This window comes from Bombus bifarius, unplaced genomic scaffold (assembly GCF_011952205.1).
Source record: "Bombus bifarius isolate JDL3187 unplaced genomic scaffold, Bbif_JDL3187 scf7180000008163, whole genome shotgun sequence".
NCBI lineage: Eukaryota > Metazoa > Arthropoda > Insecta > Hymenoptera > Apidae > Bombus > Bombus bifarius.
Genome location: NW_022884485.1, coordinates 708,703 through 725,671, shown reverse-complemented (window position 1 = coordinate 725,671; position 16,969 = coordinate 708,703). Strand labels below are relative to the sequence as shown.

General features: G+C 38.5%; 2 protein-coding genes across 3 annotated transcripts; both read left to right on the top strand.

Annotated features, from left to right (window-relative positions):
- The first annotated feature begins 98 nt into the window (after positions 1 to 98).
- Positions 99 to 4,363, top strand: LOC117208839 (WD repeat-containing protein 44). Of its 2 annotated transcripts, XM_033450245.1 has the most exons (7): positions 99 to 351; positions 991 to 1,159; positions 1,237 to 1,621; positions 1,745 to 1,872; positions 1,991 to 2,128; positions 2,212 to 2,505; positions 2,583 to 4,363. In XM_033450245.1, exons 1-7 carry the CDS (start codon positions 284 to 286, stop codon positions 4,314 to 4,316), a joined length of 2,916 nt encoding a protein of 971 aa, XP_033306136.1. In that variant the 5' UTR covers positions 99 to 283; the 3' UTR covers positions 4,317 to 4,363. The 2 variants fall into 2 exon arrangements, with proteins under 2 accessions (XP_033306136.1, XP_033306135.1); XM_033450244.1 differs by having other exon boundaries at positions 1,237 to 1,872.
- A 759-nt stretch (positions 4,364 to 5,122) lies between these two features.
- LOC117208842 lies at positions 5,123 to 15,406 on the top strand. Its single transcript, XM_033450251.1, has 3 exons — positions 5,123 to 7,692; positions 10,586 to 10,670; positions 13,509 to 15,406. Exons 2-3 carry the CDS (start codon positions 10,626 to 10,628, stop codon positions 15,207 to 15,209), a joined length of 1,746 nt encoding a protein of 581 aa, XP_033306142.1. The 5' UTR covers positions 5,123 to 7,692; positions 10,586 to 10,625; the 3' UTR covers positions 15,210 to 15,406.
- The last annotated feature ends 1,563 nt before the right edge of the window (positions 15,407 to 16,969 follow it).

Here is a 16,969-nt window from a genome sequence, read left to right as displayed (position 1 = left end):
CAGCCACTTTATTGGACGGTCTCGTGCAGTGTTACCACTTTCGCATCGCTAATTCACGTTTGAAAGAACTAGGATAATTGAAATACGCACCAGCGCATTCAGCGCAAAACCTGTGCACTTGTGTAACCGCTATTAGAAGTCGAATCATGACTTCGTGCCGCCTGCGATCCTGTGGCCGCTTCTACCTGGCCCTAGTGTTCGCGATTTTGCGAAACGCGTGACGTGCCTTGACAGTACCGATGCGGACAAGAGTATTATTACCGATTATTCAGTGCAGACGACAATGTCTGGAAGCAGCGATTCTGAAGAATTTTTCGATGCAGAGGATGATACTTTTCATCACAATGCACGGTAATTTTATCACTTCTTGCTTATTAAATGATTCTATTCTAAATTCTATATATTTAATTTTTTATACACCTTGTACATATAATAAAAATTGTTCTTGCATAAATTCCATTACTATCTGAATACTGCTTGAAAATAACGTATAATAAAATTTAACTTGCAATTTTTATTCTCTTTCGATTTATCGTATTCAATTCCTTCTCTTTCGATTTTTGCTTCAAGTTCTTATAGATAGAGAAGATTCTTTCGAGTCGCTTTTGTGTATCTAATTTTTATCGTCGTATAGTGTTCTTAAGTAATTATCTTTGGTTAGGTCTGATTTTCAGCACTTATATCAGTCGTTCATATGATCATATGCGGCGATTTCAGGATTAGCATTTGTAAATTTTCTAGAAGTTAAAAGATTGTTATTATAATTTTAGAAATTTTTCGAAATTTTTCTATTATACTATTGTTGATCTATTTAATAAATCATTCACTCACTCTGACATAATTACATTTTTTGCTTACTTTTATAGGTAAATATTTACATATTTTATTTGTTTTGGATGTTAATTTATTTTTGTTAAAGTAATGTGACATATTTTTTGCGTTTCATGTTGTAAGGATTATTTCTTAAAGTAAAATATTTCACTTCCATAGAAAAAGCAAACAACGTGATTCTATCAGCATTGAAATACAAAGTAAGGATGGATCAGAATCCAGTAAAAAAATGGATGATGATGTTTTTGTGAAACCTGCTCAACCTAAACCAATTGTAGAACCAAAGGAACATGTAACAATAGAATGTATAGTCAATAAAGATAAAAATGTAAGTATTTGTCAACATTGAATTATTATATGCTTAGCATTGTGTTAATTTTTAATAAAAGTTGTTTATTTTAACAGGAAGAAGATGGAAAGGATTCAAGTACAGATAAGAGTGTAGGCAGAAGAAGATTTCGTGAACTTAGACAACGTATGCAAACAGAGGATGATGATATTCCAATTAACAGTTCTCCTCCAGATAGTCAAACGTCGTCTATCGAGGGTGTTTATCCCACTCCTTCGAAAACAACTCATCCATTCAGGATTATAGAACATGATACTCTTAGTTTACAAAGCATGACATCTTTAGGACGAGTAGGTCGAATTTTAGCTGGAGTCGGGGACAGTGCATCTATTACACTTGCACCAAATGTAACCCAGTGTCCCACTTCTGCCACCCTTACCCGTGAAAGCCAGATGTCCTCCATTGCTAGTATTCCAAGCAAAGACGAGGACACAGCATCTGGTAAGGTGTCCCAGTCCTCCAGCATCCTTACGTTATCAGGGGATATCCTTCAGGAATCCTCTGTTAACAGTAGGTCCAATTATAATTCTCACTTGCAAAATGACAAGACTGTTATGCTTCAAGAACCGGATGTCATCGCTAGTACAAAGAATAATGGAAAGTCAAACGAAGACATTACAATGGCTGGGATACCTGTTGCACCACCAAGACGTAAAAAAAAGTCAAAAGCTCAAACACCTTCTGATCTTGCAGTACGATATTTATTAACATAACATTCTAGCATAAAAGATACTTTCTGCAATAGCATAAAAGATTGTTACTAGAAAGTGGTTTTGAATAAGACAAATAAATATAGGTTTATAATTTTAGCCTTCCACGACAGAATTGGCATTATCTGCTTCGCCGTTACCAAGTCCAGCAAGCACTATTGAATCTATTACCAGAGAATTTGAACATTCTCTCGATATTCGATCTGCAACGAAAGGACAATATGTTGTTAAACCACAAGTCTGTAGTACTATATACCTGTAAAATATAGCTTCATATTTACATAAAGTATAAATTGTTTATTATTGTCATTATTTGTATAGGATGAAGATAGATCAAAAGCCGAAGGTCCATCGACCGAAGAGTTGGAAAGGTTGGAAAAAATGAAAGCTGAATTAATGAGTTTGAGATCAAGTGACAAATCTAGCAGTAGTCCACTGGGATCCATGTCCAATAATAGTATTGGCCGCTATTCATTAGGTCCTCATAAACTATCGGGCTTAAGTCCTCAAGGTTCGAAAGAAAGACGAAAATCGGCAGGTGATCAAGATATGGTACAACAGCTAAATATGTTTGTAAGAACAAGAACAGATTCTGGAAAACGACTAACCGATATGGTATGTTATGGATGGAAAATCTAAAAATGTTGTTACTCTTATTTATATTTCCGCAATAATGTATTAATTATTTTTAGGAAATTTTGGAGCAAGTAACTGTTCTAAACTTAGATACTGGAGAAAGAGTACCATTAAGTATAGCAGAAGATAAATTGCCGCAATGTATTAATCCTTTGTCACTTCATATTATGAGACTTACTTCAGAATATATAAGTAATTCTAGTCTAGAAAAGGAAAAAGAAAGTGACGAGGAAAGTGTTGATAGTAAAATGTCTAGTATACCACCAGATGAAGATGTATCTGTTGGTAGAGTTCGGAAAAGAACACAGAAGTTAAAACGATTTTTAGGATCTACCGTGAAGAAAACAATGGATAAAGCAAAATCTATCGCACAAGAAGTATCGCATGCAAGACATAAAGAAGATGTTATGGATATAGTAGATGAAGTATATCCTGGTGAACAGCAATACATAAAACTGAAAGCTTCTAATAGTCACAAAGGACCATATGAATTTAGTTGTTTACAGCATGTTCAAGATTTGAGTGGCGAGCATGTGGGCCCTGTTTGGTGTATGAAATTTTCAGTTTGCGGACGATTACTCGCTACTGCAGGTCAAGATCGAGTTTTAAGAATTTGGGTTTTACGGGATGCTTTTACGTATTTTCAAGATATGCGAACTAAATACAATGCTGAAAAAGTTAGTCCAACTCCTTCCCAAGAATCTTTGGTTTCGCAACAGTCTATGGAAGATCCTAATGTCGTGGCTAGTGCCTTTAGTGAAATAGAAGGGACGAAAAGTCCCTTTATGCCAAAGCCATTTTGCACTTATACTGGACATACCTCGGATTTGCTCGACGTTTCATGGTCTAAAAATTATTTTATCTTATCATCGTCAATGGATAAAACTGTGCGACTTTGGCATATATCACGAAAGGAATGCTTATGTTGTTTTCAGCACATCGATTTTGTTACAGCAATAGTATTCCATCCTCGTGATGATCGTTATTTTCTCTCAGGATCTTTAGACGGAAAACTTCGATTATGGAATATTCCAGATAAAAAGGTAGCTGTGTGGAATGAAGTCGATGGTCAAACTAAATTGATTACCGCAGCAAACTTTTGTCAAAATGGGAAATTCGCAGTGGTTGGTTCTTACGATGGCCGATGTATATTTTACAACACCGATCAGCTGAAGTATCACACGCAAATACACGTTCGATCAACGAGAGGTAAAAATTCAACGGGAAGGAAGATTAGTGGTATCGAACCAATGCCGGGAGAAGATAAAATTTTAGTTACTTCAAACGATAGCCGAATACGCTTGTACGACTTGCGAGATTTGAATTTATCATGCAAATACAAAGGTTATGTTAACGTCAGTAGTCAAATTAAAGCAAGCTTTAGTCCTGATGGACAATATATAGTTAGTGGTTCGGAAAATCAATGCATTTATATTTGGAAAACTCATCATGATTATTCGAAATTTTCAAGCGTACGTAGAGATCGAAATGACTTTTGGGAAGGTATAAAAGCACATAACGCTGTGGTGACATGCGCAGTATTTGCACCAAATCCAGATAGTATTATTAAACAAATCGAAGAAAGAGAGCACTGGGAAGGTAAAGAAGATGCAAAAAATCTGGGTAGTTCCACCGTAGATGTTCCTCCCGTCGATCCTGTGGTCGAGCAGCGTACTAAAGGCTGTGGCGGTCACGTTCTTGTGAGTGCGGATTTCAATGGCTATATAAAGGTTTTTCTAAATAAGACAAAACCTAAGCACAGTTCCCTACCAGCATCTGCTCTCGCGTAACACAATACTAGTTTTATTTGTGCACTATTGTTAATACAAAAAAAAAATTAATAAGAAAACACCAATATTATATAGAACTATTTGTTTTACCTCAGTGGATTATGTAGGACTCACTGTATGCTGTTTTTAAAGTAAATACGATTGTATTAAATACTTTCAAAAACAGAATATTTTGAGATGCATGCCAAAAGGCTTACTTCACAAAAAGAAAGCTAAGATATAGTTAATAATACTAAAATATTGATAAATTCAATGCTCAGGCAATATATCGATTTCTTTTGTTATCAAGATGAACAAAAACATGCTTTTTTTTAATTTATTGTAAATTAAACAACATTTGCATACATAATTTCTACTAAAGCTTTAAGTAAGCCATATAAACCGTTAGTTTTATAAGGTACCGTATTTTTAGCACTTTTTTAAATTGAACGTATTTTTATTGATTTTTCTCTCTTGTATTATATCTTTTCGGTGCTGGTTCACTGCGGTCATATAGAGTTATACATGGAAATCTTGCCGAAATTATGTTACGAAATACACGTGTTTAACGGAATTGTTCGTTTCTATTATATTTATAAACCGAAAGAGCACCTTGGTGAAGAAACAAAGTATAAATACAGGCACGCAAGCGATGGCTGAATAGAACAATTTAATGGATTGTATGAATAAACGTAAACTTATACTTGATGATCCATCGTTAGGCAAATGTTGGATAGTATCTAGAAAGTTTCATGAAAATCAAATTGGATTTTCAAATCCTAATGGTTTCTAAAATATGTTCTAGAACTTTACCGTGATAAGATAGCGTAATACATCGAAGACAATATATTAATAAAAAAAAAAGAAGGTGATTTGAAGTTAAAAGGCATCATTGTTAAGTTTTTGTACGAACAGGATTCGCATTTTAGAAACTATGTCACCCCGTTCAATATGAAAATTGACATTGTGTATACACACTGTGTATATTTAATTTATACATGCTGTATCAATCCAATCGGTCGATGTGAACGAAAAGTTTATTTCATACACAAACATTACGTGTATTACATAATACTCATAACACTCGCTATGTTTAATGTTCGACACGATGTCGTAACTGTCATTTTAATCTGATTTAAAGGGTATACGAAATACCTGTTTCGCAACGTGTCAATTATAACGGCAGAGACGTATACCGTGTACGAGGGGCAACGGCTTAATGCTGTTTCAAACTCTGCATTTTACGATTCTGTGTATTTGATAAATCATGTCTTTAAGGATGATGCGCTATTCAGTCGCGTGGTGAAGTATGGATTGATGGTTGATCTCTGTGTCGCTAAATATTATAAGTGCTTGCACAGACGCAAAAGTGGTGAAACCATCGAATTATAATGTACGATGTATTTTATCTGTATCGTAAATTTAATGTAAATACGCAGGAAAGAAATTGTAGGTATTTTGTGTAAATGCAATTGTAAATATATTATTCAAGCGATAGCGTAATCGCTTATTAACGACATTGTCATTCCGACAGCGGCGTGCACAAAACTATTGTTTGTGATCTCGTAGTAATCAGTAATCATGTAATATATTAATTAATGTATCAATAGTGTATTCATGTATGGAAATGTGTCTGTTTTTTAAGTTGCCGTCACACAATAATATACATAAAATTTACCTTAATCATTAGAAACGTTTCTTTTCATCTATCGAATCGTCGTGTACATTTCACCCGACCGTTTCTTTGCCTCCAATTTCTTACACGCTTGGAATGTTGTATCTTTAAAAAAAAAAAAAAAAAAAAACGCAACAGTTAATGGTCAAAATTTAGTTAAGTATTCCTTACACCAACAGGAAACGCCTCTGGGTATATTCACAGAGGAGAAACCGAACAATGATCGTTGCTAATAAGATTCTATCCATTGTTACACACAGAGACACAAGTACCGGCTGGTACTCATCTATAGGTCAGCAATGCGTGTGCGGTCAGTCGGTCGGTCGGTCGGCCGGCCGGTTGACTGTCAACTGATTCACCCATTTACAATGTTCGTACGTCTGGTTGCACGTATGTATGTGCAGTCATTGTCCTGGGTAATTAGGATAAAAGTGTACTACGCAATTAAAGCTTCGTGTGAAATAAACAAGTGAACAGTACTATAAAGCATTACATAGTTCCCGATCTTGATGGTACTCGAATGGTGTAACGACTTAAATTGTGATGTACAAAGACTTTTAACGATTAATTTGTCGATGTCGATTCAACGCAGACTTTTTATGAACGTTATTTAGAAATGCTAAAAATTAGAGGCTTTAATTTTTAAAATATTTAATGCTACCCTTTAAAATTATATAATTCGTAATAATTATAAACGCTCGTAAGTACGACAAACATTATTTACTAAAAAAGAGTAAGAGATCACAGATTAATATTAAAAACATCTATTGCATTTAACAGTACGAATCTCGTAAGTGAAATTGTAAAGTATAATGATAATGGAAACATTCGATTCAACGTAGTCGCGTACGAAGCTATCACGACCAAAGAATTCGTCGAATCGTCTAGAATTGTTCTACGCATTAGTCTCCCACGTCTATTAAATTCAGGCGTTCCGTGAACCACGCAACGTTCACCTGCACGGTGGGTAGTAGGTACACAGAAAAATGTTAAAGACGCATGTTACCGCAACATTGTACGTTCGACGAGTCGCACGCATACACGCGACGACATGTGGTTATCGGGAAGGAAAAGAACAACGAATAGGAGCACCACCGCGACCACATCTACAGGAGTCGTGGTCGTGGTCGTCAGAAGTGTGGCTCGAACGAGAAGAGATATCCTCCGGTTCGTGAGAGACCTATATAACTGTACTGTGTGTCTGGGTCAGGGGGCGGGCCGCCACGTTTATAGTATACTCTCTATATCGGACAGGTGTACCCCATTCCGACTCCACGAGTTCTCGCGTGCACCATCGGGCGACAGCCAGGCTGCAACGTGTCTTTCTAGCTGCCTTGACAGATATCGTGGCGCATCGCGGTAAACACGAAGAGATCAGTCGCACGGGGAGCCTTCGAGGACACTTAACGAGTCGTTTGGAAGAGCACGAATCAGCAGCAACTGGCTTTGGCAAACGTCTCTCGGGTCCTACCTTCTCGCGCCGTTCGCCGGTTTCGTCCTCGTTTTCGCCACTGAAATCGGTCGAGATCAATTGTCTGTGCTTTAGAGAGGCTCCGACCGCGCGGGTACGCGGAGATTTCGCGGCACATGGTGCTTCAATCAGTGCGGTGCATTGCTCGAACCCTCCTTTTCTTTCTCATCGCACATCTTTGACACGGAATCTGGAAAACAGAAGTCAGAAGTTCATCTGCGTTTTCACGTCTACTTTCCGATTGGACAAACGTAAGATATTTTTAAGCTGTACGTATCGCGCATAATGTCGATAAATCGCTTGTAAATAATGCCTTGCAGAAATTTGATAGCTTTATTATTTACCGATGGCTAATCGATGGAGATTAGAATCGATGGAAAGCAGAAAGTAATTAGATTCTTTGACCATGACTTTATGTGAGGCAATTACGTGCGAGATCTTTTAGACGTATTTATTGTAGGACACCATGAATTAACGAATAATTACCACGTGTTAAGATGAAATTCAATTATTGGTTGATAACGATAAGAGGAATTGAAAATCGGAGAAATTATACGGTATGTACCGCGTTATAGTTAACCACGTGGTAAGCGCTTTCGTTCTATCGGACGTGCGCACATGTGCGGCTACAGTTGACAGCTGCTAGTCGATCAAGAATTATTACCTCATGAAATCGGTACAGAAATCAGTGAAGCGAAATAATTTCAGTCAATCTTTTTGTTATTGTAAATCGTGAAACTTTTTCGTAAAAGAGTAAATATAACATCGATTAGATACCTATTTCCAGTCAAACGAAACTCGTATAAATTATTAATGACGACATTCCAGCTAAGCTTATTACTAAAGATATGCCGGTTTAAGTATAATTAGCATATGCAAGGAATGATTGGTAACATCGAATTATGTTACTTTCTATGTGATTGTAACACGACGCACGCCTTTACTAGGAAAACGCATCGAGTTGCCATCAAGTTGTCAGTTTGCTCTATTACGTTCGATTACCATATAATCACTAGATTATAGACGATAGGGTAATGTATATACATTATGTGACTACATTTCATAAACACATCATCAACGATACTAGCAAGTATCTTCGCTTTTCCATTTATTGCATACGATTATGAGCTTTTATCTATCTATTAGTTATCCTGTTTTTGTAATTTGACATTGATTCTAAATCGACATTGGTTTACATGCCGACAGATTGAACTAACGAGACAAAACTGATTTAAAGTGAAAAAGTAAGAGAAAGGTGGATAACGAGCCATTAAATTCTTATATTTGAATTCAACGATGAAAGAGTTAACTCTTTTATTTCTGTTATATTTTAACGACAGAAACGATTCGCATAGTCTTCGTTATTCCGATAGTGTAGTAATCGAGAAGAAAGGGGAACGAGAATATATTTCAACTCTTTTTCCATATGGGTCACTATTAGCTACGCACTTATTATGCGAATGTCTGACTTTGGAATTACCACACCGCTGAAACCGTTATATGTATTTGGCACCATGCCACATCTTCAGCGTGCTCGATTCATGGTTAGCATGGAACAACGGACGTGTAAACAGCCGCCGGTGATTTTTATTTAAACATGGCCTCGTAGTGAAAGAAAGAACAGGTGTCGTGGTCTATCATGGCACGAATCGTAAAGCAGAATAATAATTAATGTATGCCAGTAATAAATAAGCGTTTGTGACTTCACCGTGTTAACGGAATTCGGCGTAGATCGCGATTTCTCAAAGGAACGAATAAATTATATACGTTGCACGTTACGAACAGGAAGAAACACTACTTTTATTGCGGCTGCGTTATGCTTCGCCATCGTATAAGTGGAAGAGAAGTATTTTTTAAAAATTCTCTGTATCGTGACCGTAAAGAATTATCGAATATCAAATAAGTTTGAATCACTTTAAACGAATTTTCGTATAGAGATCGATAAGAGTTTCGAGCTGATCACCTTTAAGAAGTTTTCAGCTCGCTATCATCGAAGTGGCACATTAACGACCACTCAAATCTGAAATCGGTGATTCGTTTCGTGTATCGCCTGTTGTTTGACTTGAAATAGGGCAGAAATCTATTGCCAAGGACGATTTTAGCATTGAATCCACGTAAGTGGATTCGGTACGCCGATAGGTGAAAACCTACTTGCCTACATTCATCGGTAGTTTTCTGTGTATCTCGAATTCACCACACGATTATGGTCGATTCGCGATCATTTTGCCTTGGAAATCTTAATTTTTTTTCATCTTTTTATATTTGGAAAACACAGGTACTCGCCATTAACCAGTCACCGGAAACATCTGTAAGGTCGAATAATTATCGCGGAAGGAAGACATATATTTCTCGAATACATAATACATTACCTGTATTTAAATAAGGTTCGTCTTCCTCTTTCGATACTTTTACACGTATGAAGGAACACGGTAAAGTCGAAGGAGCGCGGAAAAGCCGACACGATCACGATCGTTTCGATAGTGAAATCAGCTTACGTTTCTTCTCAGTTGTTATTTCTCAGTGATGGCAAAGAGAATCGATGATCGTTGGCGAAGACAACGTGCAAAATGATTTATGATCTTTTCTGAAACTCGGCGCGGCTTTGACGAATTTGTTTTATACCTATAGTTATCGATCATGGCAGTCTGGTATCGCGGACTACAACGAGGTAACGGAGCGAAAACCCGGACATTCGACAGGAATTTGGGACAGGTGGCCTAGTGGTCGCATGAAGCGAGCGTGTCTGATAATTGACGATTAAACACGAGCGAGGTGTCCAGTGATGGACCGGTTCGTCCATTTAATGTTCGATATTTTCTACTAACAATTCTTCGTATCATCTTAATCGTACATCGATTCAGATTGCCGTGAAATAATCGCAATTACGAGCTTTTTACGGTGCATATGGTAATTTCTCCGTTTCTCAATCACGAATTGTACTTAATTTCGTTAACTTGGGTAATTTCGATGACCCATTTATCTCGATCGTAAAAGGAAATCTATAATCTTCGATTGGCCATTATTATCTTAGATATTTTATTTGTTAATAACTCTAGGCGTGAATATTGTTTGTATTAATTTAATAATTTGTTTGTATTAATTAAGAGATTGTATTAATTTAAAGAAGAACAATTATTTTTTCAGCGGTACGGTTGGAATACTTCACCGTGGACGCTAACACGGTATGCGGTGGCGAATCTTCATTTTAGCCTGTCTCCTACTAAAGGGGGTAAGTAAATACGATTCTCCCTTTCATTTTTCAAATAACTATCTTTCGAACGTCTACGTTTGCTTCTAAATCCTTTAATATTTTTATACTTCCATTGGTATTCCAAAGATATCGTCGTTTATTAAAATTTCGGTCACGTTAAAAATTCCAGTACGAGATATAGGGAACGTTTTGCGATCTTGAAAACGTAGTTTCGAATAAAATCTACCAGTTTTAAAAGACTTTTTTGCGTAAAATAATTGAACGTTCGATAAACGGGACCGAAAGTCGGGAAAAAACATACGTGAAACAGTGAATCAGTGGTCAAAACCGACCGGAGGTAAGAAAAACAAGCGGCATTATTACAAAGGGGGTAGGTCGGTATGTCTGCGTGGGTAATTACTACATTATAACCCAGATATCGCGGTGGGTACATAGCCTGCGATGCCGTTACCCAGTGCTCTGACCCAGAGCTAAGGGCGACTCGAGACCCGGTCGATGTCTTGAAATGGTGCGCGGCGTTCCGATCCGGCTCATCCACGTCTACTACGAAGTAACGTTTTATCGTCGGACCTTCACCACGAATCGGTCTTACAAGATTGCGCGCAAAAATCGCACACGAAACGACCGGTTTCGTGATCTTACCTTCCCACCCTGCATTCTTGAGGACCGACACGATTTCAATTCGTTGCTTACTTTTTTCCCATCGCTACTCGGACAACGTTCATTCTTCCAGACCGCGGGAACATTTTAAATATTTTTTGCGTCATCGATTGAAATTAACGATCAGCGTTATTATCGCTGCCAGATATGCATGGAACGATTCTACGAAAATGGAAATTTTGCTTTAAACTATATCGCGATGATTTAACGTGTTTATTGGTAAATCGAGATTCGAAGCTTTTTCCACGCCCTAATTCGTCCTAATTCTGTAACGCAGTGCTTCTTCTATCAATTACAAAGTCGATTCTAATTTGCGATTAATTTAATTGATAATATTATAAATAATACGATCAATCTGTAATTAATGTAAGTAACGTGTCATAGGTGAATATATAGTGTCAATTATTCAAGCGTATTCTTATTGAATGGGACTTAGATAGTAGAATAGTGTCACGATTATGCATACTGTAGTTAGCAAGTTACCCGACGTGCAATTGTCTGTTTTATTACTTAACATGCATCACGTATAATCATATATCGAACAAGATTTTTCGTGACCATATTTCGAAGAAAGTTGATCACTGTTTTTATTAATATCCTACAAAAATACATAATAAAAGATACGGAATTTAACCACACTTACTTCTCAAGCCTTGGTTTGCAATTCTTTCAACGATATCTTCCAACTAAAATATCGAAGAATGATATTAGACAGTATATAAGAGAGCGTGACAGTCCCTGTGTACAGGCTAAGTCAAGTGAATGAAGCGCAGTTAGAATGAATGAAATACCTTTGTAAGACTACAAGAGAAATTCTCAGAGGTAGGAGATCGCTCGGTGTAGAGGATAATCACCGACCTTCGTGATTCCTATAATTTTCATTTTTTGTCAAATCTCCTTCTTATTGGTATTAATCAGACCTCGAATAACAGAGAATTAATTACGTCGTTATTATTACGAGCAAAAGAGTAGGCTGTTATCGCGTATCGTTATTACGGTCTCTAATGAAACAGCTTGTTAGCGATGTAATCTTGAGAAGCTTGTCGGATTGAAAATGAGAACAGCGCGATACGCAAACACCATCCAAGTCGTTTTAGCCGAAGGACGGTCACCGTGTTTTCTGGTTGGACGCGTATCGTCGTGGTCGAAATTCATCGTGGATTCATTCACGATTGACCCAGTAAGCTTTTGCCGAATTATGGGACGCGTTGGCCGGATAGTTACAACGAGCAGATAAGCAGATGTCGGAATCGGAGGACGGTAGAAGCGGAAAACTGAACGTGTATCCGAAGCGCTGAGCTGGCCGATTGACCTGCGGCTAAAGACACGGGTGGTCCGTTATGCCCCAGGGTCACGCGTGAGGCAATCAGCCACTACACTGGTGTACGGGCCCGATGCTCCTATTTCATCGTTTGGTTGCCCCTCCTCGACCCTCCGAACCCGTCATTCGTCGAACAGTCAGAACGGGTTTGTTGATCGGAGGCTGTTGTCTCCTGTATTGGCCATCAGGAATGCACACGGCAGGAGATAGCTCTCTGAGCGAATCTTCGGATTGTGACAAGCGGCCAAGGATGAAAAATGCATCTACCTTTGCAGAAGTCGACAATTTTTATCTTATTATTTTCATCGCCTTATTTCTTATAATTTCAATATCATGCAAGAAACAAGTGGAATATTCGTTATTTGTTGTTTAAGTTACATTTATATGCATATAGTGGCCACAATAAAAATTTGATTCTATGAAAATGAAATGTGGATTCGCTACATATTGTATTATCTGATAAACAATTTTTACCGCTAGAAGATTCAAGCAATAATAATTCACGCGAGATGCGAAATATCGCAAACAAAGTTAAACTACATCCATTACGTACATATCATTCGTTCGCATGTTGAAGATTAATTCTTTTGTCAGGATCGTTCAGAGTAAATTCGTGCATCGTTGCACGATAATTTAGGTGAATGTATATGTATAGGTATTCGCTGATTGCACTTGCGAGCTGATCCGGTATAAAGGTAGCCCGTTCCTGAAGAACTTGCACGTGTGTAAATTATGTAGTCCGACAACGTCAATCTACTTTCACGCTTTCTCGTCGTTTATCCCTTTCCTCTCAATGGACGTTCTACAAAATACTTCACTGCCTACTTTGCATAGAAACACGTTTACACTGATGCATTTCATTGGTGTGTTCGCAGCTGGCTCGAACGGAGGATGTCGAGGTAGTCGAGGCAATTCCCGGAGAGGACAGTCGTAACGATAATTCAGCCTTGAATCGTCAAGACAACGACATAAATACCTCGGACCAATTGGCGTTAGAATCGTTAGGCGAGAAGGATGCCGGTGGTAATCATTATAAACCGGGTGGTCTCCGAGGTCATCCCCTCCCTCTGCCGCCAAGTCGAGGTGGACTGGGACTGCCACATCCAAGACCACACCATAACGTCGCGTATCATGGTCCACCGCCACCCTTGCCGCCATCGAAAGCGTCATCGGAGGCCATCGACAAGATCTACACAACGGGTAGTGGGATTAGCACAGCTGTAGGTGCAGAACCCTGGCCAGCACCCACGCCAGATATGCCGAAGATCATTTCGTTAGACGTGAAGTGCGAGAAAAATTTGATGAAAGTTTACCTCGGCTTTGATAAACCGTTCTACGGTATAGTCTTTAGCAAAGGCCACTACAGTAACGTTAATTGTGTGCACTTACCAGCAGGGTTAGGGCGCACCTCGGTTAACTTCGAGATTAGCATTCACGCGTGTGGCACAGCTGGCAATACAGAGAATGGTTTATACGGGTACGGCGCTGAATCCGGGTCAGGAACGTACTTTGAAAACATTATCGTGGTGCAATACGATCCGCAAGTTCAGGAAGTTTGGGATCAGGCGCGAAAGCTGCGATGCACTTGGCACGACTTGTACGAGAAATCTGTTACGTTCCGTCCGTTTCCAGTCGACATGTTGGACGTGGTGCGCGCCGACTTCGCCGGGGATAACGTTGGTTGCTGGATGCAAATACAGGTCGGGAAGGGTCCATGGGCGTCCGAAGTCTCGGGATTGGTTAAAATTGGTCAGACGATGACGATGGTACTCGCGATAAAAGACGACGATTCGAAATTCGATATGCTCGTGAGAAACTGCATGGCACACGACGGAAAACGAGCGCCGATTCAACTGGTCGATCAGAGAGGTTGCATTACTAGACCGAAGCTTATGTCGCGGTTCACTAAGATTAAGAACTTCGGCGCGTCCGCGTCGGTACTCTCCTACGCTCATTTCCAGGCGTTCAAATTCCCCGACTCGATGGAAGTGCATTTTCAATGCACCATACAGATATGTCGGTATCAATGTCCAGAGCAGTGCTCCGAATCTCCTTTGTTGCTGGAGTCTCAAGGTCTTTTGGAGAATCATCATCCTCCATCTAGTGGTCATCCTGACTCCGGCTACGGTCTTCCGCCCCCTATTCCGCTTCCTTTGGAAGCGTATTTGCAGGCGGCCGCGGGACGTCCTCGAGACGAAAGACGAAGAAAATCCCGAGAAATAATGCCGAGTCCTCAGAAGGCGGTCGGAGTCAATCGTATAATACGAGTTGTTTCTACAGGTGACCTGACGTTTTCCATCGATGAGTCGAACAACGGAGAATCGAGCGGATCGACGATGATCTTCCCTGTACGGAATGAGAACACCGCGAACGCGGCTATGATTTGCATGACTACTCCAGGTTTCGTCGTTACTCTCATAGTACTCCTTGCCGTGTTATTATTCTCGTGTATACTCTCCACCTACCTCTGTCTACGCCTAAGACCGTTCTCAGGAAAAGCTAGGAAGGCTGCGACGTACTATAACGAAGAACAAAGCACGCCTAAAAAGTCAACCAGGACGTGTTTTTACTCATAGGTACAAGCGGTCATAGCATTGTGAAACATGTACATTGTGAAACGTTATGCTGTCGATCGGCTTTACTTTTGCGTAGAGAAGCTTCGTATCAAGCGGGTTTCTTCCTAGAGACCGGTTTGACGATTTTCATAGTGTTAAATTATTTATTGAAGCAGGTATAAAGCTAGATACGTATATTATTTAATATTTCGCCACGGGATTGCCCAATAAATCGGTCGCCGGATCTTTTATACAGCAAAGTGTACAATTTCGTTCTGGTAACTTACTTGTTAGTTGTTATTTCGTATTTATTCTCAGACCGATCAAGATTTATATTTAATATATCGAATGTCGCGCAAACCGGTCCTCTTGGTCGCGCCATTACAGGTATCGTAGAGGCTACAGAATGTCGCAAGCACAATTCTGTACATCGACACGTATCAGACAAAATATTGTTTGTATTAAAATAAATAGGATGCTCTCTGCTACGTGTAGAATGTCTGTTCGATCAGAACGGTCGACTAATATGGATTTGTGCTTCGTCATAATGAAACTTACGCTCAAGCCCTTGCTGGCGACTGTGTATAGACACTCTGAAAATTTAGTCAAAGATAATCAAACATTTTGCCCTTGCAACTTCTTCGTTACAACCATTTCGGGACCATGGTATCTGGGTATTTCCTTTTTTAATTAATCGTTACCCGTTACATACGTATTGACAATATGTAACTCGATGCAACTAAGGCTGAAATATTACGAAAAAATAGTCCAAAAAATGTTTGTTTTTTAACATTGTTGACGATATTATTGTTTTAATATTATTTATTTATTAGATAATAACGTTTCAAATGTTTGCGGCTTTATATGCTGTATCTTGTGTATTTGTAACGGTGTAAGAGCCAGTCACTATTATGAAACTATTAAAAAATCTGCTATCTCGAGTTGAATAATTCTATGTATAAGTTAACAATAAATACGAAACGTTTCGCTTCAGTGAAGCGAACACTTTTATACGTTAGTTTATGTATACACGCGTTGCCATGTAACGGAGTTTCTTCTTCTAACTAAATAGACTATGTATCTTTATTTAAAACATCGTATTAGCAATTATAGTAAAACGTCGATTATTTTCCAGTAAATGATTTTGCGCATAATCGGCTTAACAGAATTAAAATTTCAAACTTTCCGTAATAGAATAGAGAATAAAATAATGTTTAATGATATACACTCGTGTATTGTATGAAAGAACGCGTAGTACCGAAGTGTAAGAAACAAATTAGATTTAGCTAAATTCGCTACACCTTCTGAAGTAGATATTTGAAAGGTTATCACATTTTTGCGCTTTCATCCATTTTAATACAATATCCAACGAATTAAAAAATTTCACTTCTACCTTCCTAATAATAATTTTTCACCAAAGGTAGATAAAGAAATATTAACTGTAGTCACAAGTTTACATTCTGAGTCATCATTGTCTGCGTTTCTCTTAAGATATCGGTTTAATCGATGATGAGACGTTCCAATTCGGTTTTACATTGTTATTGTAATTGCTACATGTTTCGTTTAAAGGTAAAATGTAGACGTGTATTTCGAAACGTGAGTAACGTTGATATGCAACTCAGAATGCTACAGATAGATGATATATTCTTGATTTTGATGATGATTATCGGTCTGTCGGGCCTGTCTGTCGGCCCGTTTGCGATATAATCGACGTTTCACTGTAAAGAAATCGAAACCGATGTGTGGAAAATCATAGACAATAAACAACGATCAATCTCGTA

What these genes read in the sequence shown, in the direction of transcription:
- LOC117208839 (XM_033450244.1), top strand. Translation starts at nt 284, where the DNA reads ATGTCTGGAAGCAGCGATTCTGAAGAATTTTTCGATGCAGAGGATGAT. An exon ending in TAGTCAATAAAGATAAAAAT is followed by an intron (nt 1,160 to 1,236) that starts GTAAGTATTTGT and finishes TTATTTTAACAG; the next exon opens with GAAGAAGATGGAAAGGATTC. An exon ending in GAAAACGACTAACCGATATG is followed by an intron (nt 2,506 to 2,582) that starts GTATGTTATGGA and finishes AATTATTTTTAG; the next exon opens with GAAATTTTGGAGCAAGTAAC.
- LOC117208842 (XM_033450251.1), top strand. Translation starts at nt 10,626, where the DNA reads ATGCGGTGGCGAATCTTCATTTTAGCCTGTCTCCTACTAAAGGGG. An exon ending in CCTGTCTCCTACTAAAGGGG is followed by an intron (nt 10,671 to 13,508) that starts GTAAGTAAATAC and finishes GTGTGTTCGCAG; the next exon opens with CTGGCTCGAACGGAGGATGT.